The sequence below is a fragment of the Entelurus aequoreus genome, linkage group LG22, assembly GCF_033978785.1.
Source record: "Entelurus aequoreus isolate RoL-2023_Sb linkage group LG22, RoL_Eaeq_v1.1, whole genome shotgun sequence".
Lineage (NCBI taxonomy): Eukaryota > Metazoa > Chordata > Actinopteri > Syngnathiformes > Syngnathidae > Entelurus > Entelurus aequoreus.
Window position 1 is genome coordinate 11,498,271 of NC_084752.1, and position 16,267 is coordinate 11,514,537.

At 39.4% G+C, this 16,267-nt stretch overlaps 1 protein-coding gene across 8 annotated transcripts in view; it reads left to right on the forward strand.

Moving 5' to 3' along the window:
• Positions 1–16,267, forward strand: part of rptor (regulatory associated protein of MTOR, complex 1) — a 401,659-nt gene that overhangs the window by 258,448 nt on the left and 126,944 nt on the right. For all 8 annotated transcript variants that reach the window (XR_009823861.1, XR_009823860.1, XM_062033466.1 and 5 more), the window contains 2 exons: positions 1,270–1,371; positions 12,381–12,464. Coding sequence is in view for 6 of the 8 variants with exons in the window: in XM_062033466.1 (XP_061889450.1) it covers positions 1,270–1,371; positions 12,381–12,464 (186 nt within the window). In the remaining 2 variants the exon portion in view is untranslated. The remainder of the gene's footprint in view (positions 1–1,269; positions 1,372–12,380; positions 12,465–16,267) is intronic.

Here is a 16,267-nt window from a genome sequence, read left to right on the forward strand (position 1 = left end):
TTGTTCATAAGTATAAAGTGCATGGTACAGTTTTGTCACTGCCACGATCAGGAAGAAAACCCAAGCTATCACATGCTGCTGAGAGAAAATTGGTCAGGATGATCAAGAGTCAACCGAAAACCACCAAAAAGCAGGTCTGCAATGAATTGGAAGCTGAAAATAAGAGTTGTAAAAATTATTGGGAACTCAAGACAGCCATGACATAATGTTCTTTACAAGTGTATGTAAACTTTTGACCATGATTGTGTGTGTGTGTGTGTGTGTGTGTGTGTGTGTGTGTGTGTGTGTGTGTGTGTGTGTGTGTGTGTGTGTGTGTGTGTGTGTGTGTGTGTGTGTGTGTGTGTGTGTGTGTGTGTGTGTGTGTGTGTGTGTGTGTGTGTGTGTGTGTGTGTGTGTGTGTGGTGTCTCTGTTCCAATATCTGCCTGAAAACAAACATCCTCTATAGTTGACATTTTGTGTTCTGTTTCTTTTGTCAGTGTTGGAATTTTTGGGGGGGAAAATAACCCTGTTGTAAATGACAACTGCAGAGGATACTCGTTGTCATAAATATGATTGACTATTATTTGTAAGGGGGTACACTTACAGAATCAGCAGAAGATCCAGCATCCAAGTAGAGCACCTCTACTTTTGAAAGACAGAGGATATATGAGAAATATTCAAAGGAAATGAGCTTTTTGGAACTGTACTTATTTTCCCCACTGTATATGTTTTTTGCACTAGCAGTGTTATAAGAAATATTTTCTGGAAAGTAATTAAATACAATGATTTTTTTTCTTGGAATTTAACACTTTGCTTCTACTTTCACCCAATGATTGGAACGGTTGACACACACAAAAACTCCATCTTTAAACTAATACGGTGCACTTTCTTCTTGTATGTGGACTTATTAAGCTTTGATTATGCACAAATCAATTTAGCCTTCCAGCCACGAGGCATTGACACTCCTTCTCCACATCCATCAACAGTCGTAAACTTTCCTAATTCCTGCTGCAGTATTAGCACTGGCCGTGATCAAAAGCCCTCCGGCAACCAATCAGTCAGGCACATTGCCACAGCAGCAGCCAGTGAGAGATGGTAAAGGTGATCATGAGGATTTATGTCGTTACTGCAGTGCATTGTCATCCTCTGCGCGTGTGTCACAATTGTTAGAAAATGAAGTTAGTCACCGCACTCTGGCTCTTAACGCGTGCTTGTGTGTGTGTGTGTGTGTGTGTGTGTGTGTGTGTGCGCGCGTGTGTGTGTGTGTGTGTGTGCGTGTGTTTCCACAGCACAGTCCTTTCTTCGCAGAGCAGCTGACAGCTTTTCAGGTTTGGCTGACGATGGGTGTGGAAAACCGGAATCCTCCTGAGCAGCTCCCGATTGTTTTGCAGGTACACAAGTTCAAGTGTTGTTCAATATAACAAAGTGCGAGAAGGGCACAGATGAGCCTCAAGCTGGCTCAAGCTTGACCAGCGCTTGAATTCGCCTTTCTGCGTAATTACAGCAAATTACATTCAGATTTGTTGAGATTTCCAAATGTCAGTTTTGTGACTGCTCAGTTAAGGCATCTGTAATATATATATTTTTTTAACTCCAAAAAAACCCACTAAAAATATTTAGCATTTTCAAAATAAAAAAATACTAGAGATGTCCGATAATATCGGTCTGCCGATATTATCGGCCGATAAATGCGATAAAATGTAATATCGGAAATTATCGGTATGGTTTTTTTTATTATCAGTATCGTTTTTTTTTGTTTCATAAAAAACAAGATACACTTACAATTAGTGCACCAACCCAAAAAACCTCCCTCCCCCATTCACACTCATTCACACAAAAGGGTTGTTTCTTTCTGTTATTAATATTCTGGTTCCTACATTATATATCAATATATATCAATACAGTCTGCAAGGGATACAGTCCGTAAGCACACATGATTGTGTGTGCTGCTGGTCCACTAATAGTACTAACCTTTAACAGTTAATTTGACTAATTTTCATTAATTACTAGTTTCTATGTAACTGTTTTTATATTGTTTTACTTTCTTTTTTATTCAAGAAAATGTTTTTAATTTATTTATCTTATTTTATTTTATAAAAATTTTTTAAAAGTACCTTATCTTCACCATACCTGGTTGTCCAAATTAGGCATAATAATGTGTTAATTCCACGACTGTATATATCGGTTGATATCGGTATCGGTTGATATCGGAATATCGGTAATTAAAGAGTTGGACAATATCGGCATATCGGATATCGGCAAAAAGCCATTATCGGACATCCCTAAAAAATACCTTTTCATACAAATTGGAAAATAAAATTGCAGTCGCATATAAAATGTATTTTTGATTATATAATAAAGATACAAGTAGCTACTTATTTTATACTAAATCTAATTTACACTTTCCATTATATCAGTGTTTTTCAACCTTTTCTGAACCAAGGCACATTTTATTCATAGAAAAAATCCCGAGGTACACCACCAGCAGACATCATTGAAAAATGAAACTCAGCTGCCGATATTGACAATAAAAAGTCGTTTTCGCAATTGTTGGATATGAATTGAAACCATAACCAACCATGCTTCACTTGTCTCAAATTAGGCGTACTGTCACGACTTGTCACATCACGCCGTGACTTATTGTGAGGTTTTTGACGTTTTCCTGTGTGTCGTGTTTTAGTTCTTGTCTTGTGCTCCTATTTTGGTGGCTTTACCTGTTTTGTTGGTATTTTCCTGTTGCAGTTTTATGTCTTCCTTGAACGCTATTCCCCGCACCTGCTTTGTTTTGGCAATCAGGTCTACTTAAGTTGTGCGGACGCTGTCCTTCTTTGTGGGGACATTGTTGATTGTCATGTCATTTACGGATGTACTTTGTGGACGCCGTCTGCTCCACGCGCCGTAAGTCTTTGCTGTCATCCAGCATTCTGTTTTTGTTTACTTTGCAGCAAGTTCAGTGTTAGTTTCGTTTTTCATAGCCATCTCTAAGCTTCAATGCCTTTTCTTAGCGGCACTCGCCTTTTCTTTATTTTTGGTTTAAGCATTAGATACCTTTTTACCTGCATACTGCCTTCTGCATATTGTGATCAAGACAAACCATGTTCCTGACATCTACAAAGCAATTAGCTACCTGCTGCCAACTACTGATATGGAAAAGTATTACACGGTTATTATGCCGAGCTCTAGACAGCACAGACACTCAACAATCGCACATTATTTGCGGATTATAATTACTGGTTTGCAAAACATATTTTTAACCCAATTAGGTGAAATTACATAATCTCCCACAGCACACCAGACTGTATCTCACGGCACACTAGTGCGGCACAGTGGTTAAAAAACACTGCAGTATATTATGCCTTTTAGAAAAAGACATATCCAAAATATTTCTGTACAAGGTCTACAGCAGCGGTGTCAAACTCGTTTTTATTGAGGGCCACATGTAACAGTGAATATATTTAAATATAATGTACAATTGCCTCATTATATTACACAATTGCCTATGCATTTGATTATTATTTTTACATACGTATTGATGGGCATTTTGCTGTGAAATCAAAGTGACTAATACAGTATATAGTAACATATTATTTGTTGCATGATCAGATATTAGACTTTGAAGGATAAGCAATTGCATGGAGTACATTTTTTTTTTCAAAATGAAAATAAATACATTTATTAAGAAAGATTACAATTTAAGATTTTGCGGGCCACATAAAATGAAATAGCGGTTTTGGCTCCCGGGCGTTGAGTTTGACACCTGTGGTCTACAGTGATGATGTTGGTATCAAACTACAGTAAGTTGGAAAGTGTACTTATCTTTGCTTCTGGATAAGAAAAACACAAGAAAAAAGATTGCACACAGTCAAATCCACTGCAAAGATGAAGAAATCTCCCTTGAGTAAAGAGATAAAAATGTCCCCCTGAATGTTTTTAATGAGAAAAAGAATCCCTACATAACGGAATATCCAGATGTATCGCCATGAAACTGTTTATACATTTGGTTTCTATGTTAGATTGTTACGTGAAAGCAATCTTTGCCCGAAACATTTCTGTTCATTACATTACAGTGTTTACATTACTTTGTTGTTGTCTGTACTCTCTTTTCTATGACATTAAAAACTCTTTTTTTTTTTTTTAATTGTTACATTCAGAGGTGTATTATATTAGTTTGCCTACACATTGAGTAAGGGACTGGAAGTGCTTATTGCGTCACGTGTCAACTCGATAAACAAATACAGTGTGGCCGTTTTTGCTACGCAGCTCATTTTTTCTTGGCCCATCGCTCCTTTCCTAAAAATAAACCTTATAAACAATTATTGTATTTTTCCGACTATAAGGCGCACTTAAAATCCTTTTTTTCTCTCTCAAAACTCAACAGTGCGCCTTTTAACCCGGTGCGCCTAATGTAAGGAATAAGTTAGGTTGTGCTTACCGACCTCGAAGCTTTTATTTGGTACATGGTGTAATGATAAGTGTGACCAGTAGATGGCAGTCAAACATAAGAGATAAGTAGAGGCTGCACTATGATTGCAATATGACTTAAGTAAACAACACCAACATTGTATATGTTCCATTGAAAATATAGAACATTACACACGGCGCTCAAATATTTATCAAAATGTTTTAGTACGACTTTGGTAAATTATGAAGCCGCACCGCTTGATGGATTGTACTGTGCTTCAACATAGGAGTATTATTATGGTGTGTGTATAAGGTAAGACATATTATCTGGTGTTTTGTTTAGCAATTTTATGCAAAAACAACTTTTCTTAATTTTGGGTACTAGCTGATCTGTATTTGGGATGTGCATAAATCCTGAAAAATTGCGCTCGTCCGCCTTTGTAGTCCGTGTCGACACAGCAGTCTATAAGCTTCTGCTTTTTCTCTATCTTCTTGTTATGGGACATTCATCCTCCGCTGTTGCCATTTCTAATACAAAGTAGTGTAAAGTTCTTACTAATATCTGTCAATAAACTCGCAATGAAAGCGCTAAAACATACCGGTGTGGTGAGTTTACATTATTTACCCAAGGAACTTTAGTTATTAGAGAGTTCCGGTCGGACGGTTTTTCACGGGACACATTTCCGGTGTTGTTGTTTCGGGATGAGGAGATGCTGCTCCGTTATTGATTGAAGTAAAGTCTGAATGTCATTTAAACAGTTAGCTCCATCTTTTGACACTTCTTCCACTCCCGTCCTTGCACGCTACACCGCTACAACAAAGATGACGGGGAGAAGACGCTGTCTAAGACATTGTCTTCTCAACGTGTCCTGGGTCTTCCCCGGGGCCTCTTACTGGTCGGACGTGCCCTAAACACCTCCTCAGGGAAGCTTTTGGGTGGCATCCTGACCAGATGCCTGAACCACCTCATCTGGCTCCTCTCGATGTGGAGGAGCAGCGGCTTTACTTTGAGCTCCTTCTTTAAATGAGCTTCCCCCGCCACTCGGCGGAAGAAGCTCATTTCAGCCGCTTGTACCCGTGATCTTGTCCTTTCGGTCATAACCAAAAGCTCATGACCATAGGTGAGGATGGGAACGCAGATCGACCGGTAAATTGAGAGCTTTGCCTTCCGGCTCAGCTCCTTCTTCACCACAATGAATCGATACAGCGTCCGCATTACTGAAGACGCCGCACCGATCCGCCTGTCGATCTCACGATCCACTCTTCCCTCACTCATGAACAAGACTCCGAGGTACTTGAACTCCTCTACATGTGGCAAGATCTCTTCCCCAACTTGGAGATGGCACTCCACCCTTTCCCGGGCGAGAACCATGGACTCGGACTTGGAGGTGCTGATTCTCATCCCAGTCGCTTCACACTCGGCTGCGAACCGATCCAGTGAGAGCTGAAGATCCTGGCCAGATGAAGCCATCAAGACCACATCATCTGCAAAAAGCAGAGTCCTAATCCTGCAGCCACCAAAACGGATCCCCTCAACGCCCTGACTGCGCCTTTGGATTAATCATGATTAATCCAAATTAAAAAGTTTGATACATCTGATTTAGAAATCTAATCCTTTGACAGTACTTATTTTATATTTATTTTTTGGTAGTAACCTGCGAGCCGTTTTTAATGTTTCATTTTAAACAGTCCTTAAAGATGTTTAAACAAAATCTAAGCCATTTTATTGTTTGCGTTTTGAAATGAACCAAACCAGGACCTTTCAGCCAAAGCGCGCGCTGAACCGCGGTGATAGCGCACCGTTACACCTCTAGTGGAAATTGATATGGCCATTAAACTCAAGATTGAACTTCTACACCACAGCTCGCTGAGCTTTCCTGCTGGATGTGTGGCGTCAGGTTGCGAGGAGGCCGTGCGTAACAAAGAGGAATGTGCCGCTGCCAGGATGCCATCACTTTAACAGATAGACTCCAGTCAGCAATGGTGGAAATTGAGTTTAAACAGGCTTTATTCTTCCATTATGCACAAGCAACCTCTTTAGCTCATAACGATTGCATCTTGATTGAGCTCATAGATCAGCAAGAGTTCTCCACTGAATGGAACATTACCACTGCAGCAGTACTTTCCCAGCCATTACTGTACTTGTCTTTAAATCTGCCTCCTGAGCAGCTATACGTGCTACAAGAGCAGGCACATTTTCTTCATTAGACTATCAATAAAAAAACAGCGTCATAGCCGTTCCCTACGCCCCCATTTGTTTAAAAGTTGTAATTGGGGTGCCAGAACCTCTGTTCTGTGCATCAGCTGGTGGATTTTTCTGTCCTCAACCCACTGGGGTGTGCAGCTGTTGTGTTGTGTATCATATCATGCGCAATGTGGCGATATGTGAGTGGTAATTTCCTGCTGACTCAGCCCTCTGTTAGCAGTTCTGCCAGGACTTGTTAAGAGCTGGAGCGCAGGAGCCTTCAAGATTACGCAACATTATGCAGCACAGTAATCTCCGCTGCTTGAAGCCCTCTCATATTATGGATGGACTCATAAACGTGTGCTTATCCATTTTGCATGCACTGAAATAAGATTTAAGATGAATCCATTTATATTACAATAATGGAATTACACTCACAAGCAACAACTTGCTCAATCTAATGAGATCCAGTGGCGGGCCGTGTGTTTCTCACTTAGGCCTTCAGTGTTGTCCTCTCAAAATACCGTAATTTATGTCACCACATGGACACGGCTGGAGATACTATACAGAAACCCACTTGCACACTACTGAGCATTGAATCCCCTCAACAGTGTGCAAAACGTTCTATTTTTTGGCGCATTTACATTCAATAAACCCGCTTCAGCAATTAAGACATATATTACTGGTACTGTCAAAAATTTGAAAAATTGTATAAAACAAATGAAACATGAAAAAAATGTGTAGCACCCATTTGACGCCGTATAAGCCAGTGGTACCCCTCGTAGTCGCTTGATTCGTGTGGAAGTGGCGGGCAAACCTCGTCTCACAAGATGTAGTTTCTCTTATGTATCCTTCTTGAAAATGGCCTTGCAAATACAGTCTTGGTCAAAAGTTTACATACACTTGTAAAGGACATAATGTCATGGCTGTCTTGAGTTTCCGATCATTTCTACAACTCTTATTTTTTTGTGATAAAGTGATTGTAGCACATACTTGTTGGTCACAAAAAACATTCATGAAGTTTGGTTCTTTTATGAATTTATTATGGTCTACTGAAAATGTGACCAAATCTGCTGGGTCAAAAGTATACATACAGCAATGTTAATATTTGCTTACATGTCCCTTGGCAAGTTTCACTGCAATAAGGCACGTTTGGTAGCCAACCACAAGCTTCTGCTTGAAATTTGGACCACTCAGTAGACCCATAATAAATTCATAAAAGAACCAAACTTCATGAATGTGTTTTGTGACCAACAAGTATGTGCTCCAATCACTCTATCACAAAAAAATTAGAGTTGTAGAAATTATTGGAAACTCAAGACAGCCATGACATTATGTCCTACACAAGTGTATGTAAACTTTTGACCACAACTGTATATCTGCCACCTAATCAACATTTTGCTTTCCTTCTTTGTGAGTTTTATGTGGCTTTCTATGGCTCGTATGGCTCCGGTGCCACTTCCTGTTTTCGCAACTTGTGATTGGATACTCACTTGGGACTCTCAAGTGAGTATCCAATCCCAGCGTAAGGCCATCTAGAAGGCCTTACTGACAACAACTTGTGATCTGATTGGCTATGGCAATTGTCTATCAACTGTATGTGTCCGTTCACTTACGGTGCACAAACGCCTGCATTGCTAATTCTGAAGGCTTCGGGCAGATTTCGTACAGCATAGCAACATAAGCTCGCTGAATTCTGATTGGATACAAACTCTAAACTAAAAACAACAGCACTGGAAGGAGCATAATATGACATGAAGAGAATATGAATAATTGTAGATATTTAGGGAAAGTAAATAAAAATTACTTTTATCTTTAGTTATGATCATGATTTCTGGTTATGTTAGGCCAGCAGAGAAGGCCCTGACAGCACACCACTGCAATGCAAAACGTATGTGCATTTTTAATCATAAAAAAAATGGTTTGTATATTTGTTGCTGTATAGAACTACACTGTATCCTACTGAGTTGTGTTTTTGTACTTTTACCATGTATCACTGCGAAATATTAGGTGTGCAGTGGTACATCATAATCACGTTTAAGGTCACAGTTCGGTTCATTTCGGGTACATTTAACATATGTTGCGTCGCGCAATGCAAACCATAAAATTGCTTAGCTTTTGTGACAATCACAAACCATAAGGCCGTAAGCATTCCCTTTAGAGCCGGGCAAAAATATCTGTTTGTCAGCTGTGATTTGCGTGGGCCGCAGCGTTACTCAGTTTTTTTTTTAAACTGCTCTGTGACATGTGCTGTTGACCTCTTGGCCAGGTCACCCTTGTGAAAGAGATCTTGATCTCAATGGGTTTCTCATCTGGTTAAATAAAGGTTCTACAAACACTTTTTCACTTGTTGCAGTATTGACAATATCAAACAGAAGAAGTCATAACTAAGTTTCTTAAGCGCAAACAATTATGACTAAAGTGGTGAAGCTGTATTTTAATTTGCACTTTTATTTTATTGAAAGTTTATTTATGAAACATATGTATTATTATTTTAGTGGGAATTTATTTATTTTAGCACTGCCTAATTGTATGTAAAATAATTGTTCGGCAGTTTTTACGAGTCCCTTCTTTTCCATTATATTTGATAAGTATTTACTCTTGTAATTAGCCTGACCTAAGCCTAGATAGTAATCTTTGTAATAAACACATGGTTTCATAGCATTTGACAAGGTTTATTCTATTAAACTGTAAGTATGTGAGATATAATTGTTAAACACAATTAAAATCAAGTGTAAGATTACTAGTTGAGTGTTAATATTTCCTCTGTAGTGGAAAAGTTGAGCCCTAAGGTCAAAAAGATTAAGAACCCCTGATGTAAAACTTGCACGATTTTTTTAAATGATACAAAAAAAACTGAAAACTGTTTGCAGGTAATACTCCAATAATTACAATCCTGAAAAAATATAGGAATATAAAAAGTAATTATGAAATAACTTGTAATAGTTTACAACGGGGGTGTCTAACCATTTTTCCAGCAAGCTCTGCATACAGAAAAAGTGAAGGATGTTACATGCTTTGTACCTTAAAGATACTGAAAGCAATTTTAATTCAAGGATTCAAGGAACTTTATTGTCATACCAGCACACATGAGGCACATGACATTGCAAGAAATGTTGTATCCCAAATTGGGCCCAATGAGTACCACAGGAACACTAGTATGTACATATTAATGTAAATAGAATAGGATTTTAATAGGGTAAAGAATACATTAAAAAAAAAAAGAATAAATTACATACAATGTTAAAAAAGGCTTTTTCTTTAAGGTTACCTTAAAATGAAAGTCCAGCAATTCAGACATTTGCAACAGTAACAGTAGTTTGAAAGGCATGAATGATTATGATTTTTTTGTATAGTACCTTATTGATTGAAGTGCAATATTAATCATTGCAGCTTGTATTTCCTGCTTGAGTTAGATCCACTTTTCTTTGTCCGTTTACGTATTTCACCGGTTCATCAGGAAGCCAAGTGTTCCCAAGTAGACAAACTCTGGCTTCTTTTTGGCACTGTTGCTTGCAATGACTCGCTCATAATGTGCTATTAATTATGAACACATTTGCTAATTTAACTTTTAAAGGGAAACTGCACTGTTTTTGGAATTTTTCCTATCATTCACAATCATTTAGACCAGACGGTTGTATTTATTATGTATTCTAACTCATAAATAAAGTGTTCTTACAATGGAGCCAATTGGAGGTTCTCTATTTCGCCCATAAAACCCAAAAGGTAACCATCCAAAAAGCGCCAACAATGCTTAACATTGAGAATAAATTATGCCTCTCACCTTGGTAGTAGAAGGATGGAGAGGTAATCCAACACGTTGGTACACTTTGACAGCCAATTTAGACCCGTAAATGTTGAGACGCTTGGTTCCACCCCCTCCTTGTCTTCACAAAGATTATGAGTCATTCTTCATCCAAACGAGTCTATCAGTGGGCATCCCAATGACAGCAGACACTGTACAGTTAGTTATGTTTTATTTTGTTTGTTGGCTCTCATGAAGTCTGCAGTGAGTAGTAAACAGTGATAATGTTGAAGAAAAACGCGAACGTCATGATGCGTTTTTTAAACTAATGTGCCGCGTATGCTTAAAATGAGCAAAACAAGTGAATTAGTGTAGTGAATTATATTTATATAGCGCTTTTCTCTAGTGACTCAAAGCGCTTTTACATAGTGAAACCCAATATCTAAGTTACATTTAAACCAGTGTGGGTGGCACTGGGAGCAGGTGGGTAAAGTGTCTTGCCCAAGGACACAACAGCAGTGACTAGGATGGCGGAAGCGGGTATCGAACCTGGAACCCTCAAGTTGCTGGCACGGCCACTCTACCAACCGAGCTATACCGCCCCACTGTTGAGCGTTTAATTGACCCCACAAATGTGATGCTCCAGAAACTCAATCTGCTCGAAGGAAGGTCAGTTTTGTAGCTTCTGTAACGAGCTAAACTGTTTTCAGATGTGTGAACATGATTGCACAAGGGTTTTCTAATCATCAATTAGCCTTCTGAGCCAATGAGCAAACACATTGTACCATTAGAACACTGGAGTGATAGTTGCTGGAAATGGGCCTCTATACACCTATGTAGATATTGCACCAAAAACCAGACTTTTGCAGCTAGAATAGTCATTTACCACATTAGCAATGTATAGAGTGTATTTCTTTAAAGTTAAGACTAGTTTAAAGTTATCTTCATTGAAAAGTACAGTGCTTTTCCTTCAAAAATAAGGACATTTCAATGTGACCCCAAACTTTTGAACGGTAGTGTATATATTTACAGCATGTATATAAAACCTGAATGGAGGTGTTTGGATGTATATTTAGACCCTTTATAGATGGAACAGAGCAACGTCAATAGGCTCCATTGTAAGTGGACTTTTATTTACTATTTAGAATTGTGAATGTTAGACAAAATTCCCCAAAAAAGTGAATTTCCCTTTTAATAACACTCAAATGGACATATTGTAGTCAAAATTCTGCATGCTAAATATTCAGGGCCTTTTCAAAGCCACTACCAGGCTGTCTTTACGTTGACCAAGAATTGGTGTCCGTGTTATATAATAAGATGTGTATTCACCTACACAATATGGTAATGAATTATGCTTATCCTTCACACATCAAGGCTTTGTGCCAAATAAGGAAGTGACATATAAACAAGCGGGTACATGCATCTTCATATAGCAGCATTAGTGAGGAATTGTACATTCAGCTCTGCCTTGACATTTAAAGTCACAAATACTGTGAACTTGTGCATTAAATTCACTTATCTTTGTGCTGAAACAGTGCACTGACAGATCAAGAAATGTTGAACCAAAAATAACCGCTTTTAAAACCAAAGCTGTACACACACTGAACATACACACTCACCTGTGTAGGTGTGTACGTGGAGCTGTAGATAACCAGGAAGACGTCTACCCCCGTCCCATCCATGCCGCTATAATACATATGTGTCGGGGTTGTGCACGTTCCTCCATATGCTCCTTCCCACACACACTGTGGGACGGTGACTTTGGGTTGTTCCGCCCTTACACATGCACACAATGCAAAATGTGTCCAAAACAACACACGTTCGCACTTGTGTAGCCCTAAAATAGTGTTTGTACATACTCCCTGTGGTCACAAATACGTATTGCCAAGTGAAAATATCATTAAAGAGGACATCCCTCTAAAAAAAAAAAAAAACAAGTGTGATCTGGTGCCAGCATGGAGGTTGGACCATCTGTTTACTCCACTTCCTTGACATTTTCCTTCTTTCTCTTGCAGTTTTTTTCATCCTTCTCTGGTCTTTTAACCACTGACCTTTATTTTTCTCATTAGGTCCTCCTGAGTCAAGTGCATAGGCTTCGGGCTCTTGATCTTCTTGGGCGCTTTCTGGACCTTGGACCCTGGGCTGTCAGTCTGGTACGTTCATTTTCTTCTGTGTCTGTCACTTTAACCACAGATGCCTGGCCACTTTTCTTTCGTCCATCCATGTTCTATACCACTTTTCATCATTACGGTCACAGGTTAGCGAGACCCTCGGGCGAGGGGCGGGGTACACCCTGGATTGGTCGTCAGTCAGTCCCAGGGCACACATGACAACCTTTTACACCAGCAGTCAGACCTATGGACAATTTTAAAGTTTCGATGTAACACAATGTTTTTGGGAATGTGGGAGGAAGTTGGGGTACCCAGAGAAAAACTGCGCACAGACGAGGAGAACATACAAATTTCACACAGAGATGCCCAGTCCAACATACTATATTATATAGCTATGTATTTTATATAACTGCATATATTGTATATGTATAATATGCATATATTTTATATTTACTATATATGCATCCAATTCAATTCAATTACTTATTTAAAATAGGGATAGCACATATCAATGAACATATATGCAATATGTAAATATGTCAGGTTTAAGCCAAAGGCTAAATATATATATATATATTTATATATATATGTGTATGTATATATATATATATATATATGTATATATATATATATATATATATATATATATATATATATATATATATATATATATATATATATATATATATATATATATATATATATATATATGCATATATATATATGTATATATATACACTATATTGCCAAAAGTATTTGGCCACCCATCCAAATGATGAGAATCAGGTGTCCTAATCACTTGGCCCGGTGTATAAAATCAAACACTTAGGCATGGAGACTGTTTCTACAAATATTTGTGAAAGAATGGGCCGCCCTTAGTGATTTCCAGCGTACAACTGTCATAGGATGCCACCTGTGCAACAAATCCAGTCGTGAAATTTCCTCGCTCCTAAATATTCCAAAGTCAACTTTATTATAAGAAAAGTGAAGAGTTTGGGAACAACAGCAACTCAGCCACCAAGTGGTAGGCCACGTATACTGACAGAGAGGGGTCAGCGGATGCTGAAGTGCATAGTGCAAAGACTTTCTGCACAGTCAGTTGCTACAGAGCTCCAAACTTCATGTGACCTTCCAATTAGCCCACGTACAGTACGCAGAGAGCTTCATGGAATGGGTTTCAATAGCCGAGCAGCTGCATCCAAGCCATACATCACCAAGTCCAATGCAAAGCGTGGGATGCAGTGGTGTAAAGCACGTCGCCACTGGACTCTAGAGCAGTGGAGACGCCTTCTCTGGAGTGATGAATCACGCTTTTCCATCTGGCAATCTGATGGACGAGTCTGGGTTTAGAGGTTGCCAGGAGAACGGTACATTTCGGACTGCATTGTGCGAGTGTGAAATTTGGTGGAGGAGGCATTATGGTGTGGGGTTGGTTTTTCAGGAGTTGGGCTTGGCCCCTTAGTTCCAGTGAAAGGAACTTTGAATGCTCCAGGATACCAAAACATTTTGGACAATTCCATGGGATGGCACTTCATTCGGGCGGAAAGCAGGGTACACCCTGGACAAGTCACCACCTCATCACAGGGCCAACACAGATAGGCAGACAACATTCACACTTACATTCACACACCTTTCTGTGTGTAGTTTGCATGTTCTCCCCGTGACTGTGTGGGTTTCCTCCGGGGACTCTGGCTTCCTCCCACCTCCAAAGACATGCACCTGGGGATAGGTCGATTGGCAACACTAAATTGGCTCTAGTGTGTGAATGTGAGTGTGAATGTTGTCTGTCTGTCTGTGTTGGCCCTGTGATGAGGTGGTCCACCCCACCTTTTTACCTGAGTGCAGCTGGGATAGGCTTGTGGCTGATCAGTAAATAGTGAAAGCAGCCACATTTTTCCATGCTACGGAATGGCCCGAGGGTCAAAAAGGAGTCAGGATGCATGCATGTTAAAAAAATGTGTGCCGTTGATGGAACTATAGTTCTCACGTTATTATCATGTTAACTTTGACAGCCTTCCTTCCATCCATCTATTTTCTACCACTTGACCCTCTTGGAGTTGCGGGGGCAACTGGAGCCTATCCCAGCTGCATTCAGGCGGAAGGCTGCGTACACCATGGACAAGTCGTCACCTAACCTCGAAAAAAAAAAATATATATATATATGCATATATATGCATGTACCATACATTCCGGATTATAAGACGCTACTTTTTTCCTACCCTTTGAACATTGCAGCTTTTAAAACAAGTTTTCTTTGCTAACGGGCATAACATTTTGTGTTCAATAGTTTTTATTATACCCAAGCAGAGACACTGAATAGGTGTGTTATTGTTTGTGCTATGGCGCCATCTTTTGAACGAGTTCACTCACTGCAAGTGCTGCAGTGTCCTTCCATTTAGCGCTTTCAATCAAAAGGAGAAGTGCCGTTGAGTCTTCTGGCCATTCATAGCGTTTTTACTCGTATGAATTTTTGATTCATTACTACAAGCAAGGTTTGTAAGTTTAACAACAACTAAAGCTGTTTATACTTATTAAATGGAAAGTATTCAGACCGCTTTATATATATATATTTTTTTCTGTTTTATTGCAGCTATTTGCTATAATCATATTTCTGACTAATGTACACACTCAGCACCCCATATTGACAGAAAAAAACGGAAATGTTTGCAAATGTATTAAATAATAAATGATAAATGGGTTATACTTGTATAGCGCTTTTCTACCTTCAAGGTACTCAAAGCGCTTTGACAGTATTTCCACATTCACCCATTCACACACACATTCACACACTGATGGAGGGAGCTGCCATGCAAGGCGCTAACCAGCAGCCATCAGGAGCAAGGGTGAAGTGTCTTGCCCAAGGACACAACGGACGTGACTAGGATGGTAGAAGGTGGGGATTGAACCCCAGTAACCAGCAACCCTCCGATTGCTGGCACGGCCACTCTACCAACTTCGCCACGCCGCCCCTATTAAAAATCACATGTACATACAGTCGCGGTCAAAAGTGTACATACACTTGTAAAGAACATAATGTCATGGCTGTCTTGAGTTTCCAATACTTTCTACAACTCTTATTTTTTGTGATAGAGTGATTGGAGCACATACTTGTTGGTCACAAAACATATTCATGAAGTTTGGTTCTTTTATGAATTTATTATGGGTCTACTGAAAATTTGAGCAAATCTGCTGGGTCAAAAGTATACATACAGCAATGTTAATATTTGGTTACATGTCCCTTGGCAAGTTTCACTGCAATAAGGCGCTTTTGGTAGCCATCCACAAGCTTCTGGCAAGCTTCTGGTTGAATTTTTGACCACAGAATTGGTGCAGTTCAGGTAAATTTGTTGGTTTTCTGACATGGACTTGTTTCTTCAACATTGTCCAAACGTTTAAGTCAGGACTTTGGGAAGGCCATTCTAAAACCTTAATTCTAGCCTGATTTAGCCATTCCTTTACCACTTTTGACGTGTGTTTGGGGTCATTGTCCTGTTGGAACACCCAACTGCGCCCAAGACCCAACCTCCGGGCTGATGATTTTAGGTTGTCCTGAAGAATTTGGAGGTAATCCTCCTTTTTCATTGTCCCATTTACTCTCTGTAAAGCACCAGTTCCATTGGCAGCAAAACAAGCCGAGAGCATAATACTACCACCACCATGCTTGATGGTAGGCTTAGTGTGCCTGGGATTAAAGGCCTCACCTTTTGTCTTTCAAACATATTGCTGGGTATTGTGACCAAACAGCTCTATTTTTGTTTCATCTGACATCACATGGACAAAGATAAGGCCTTTTGGAAGAAAAGTTCTGTGGTCAGATGAAACAAATAAGAGTTGTTGACATTATT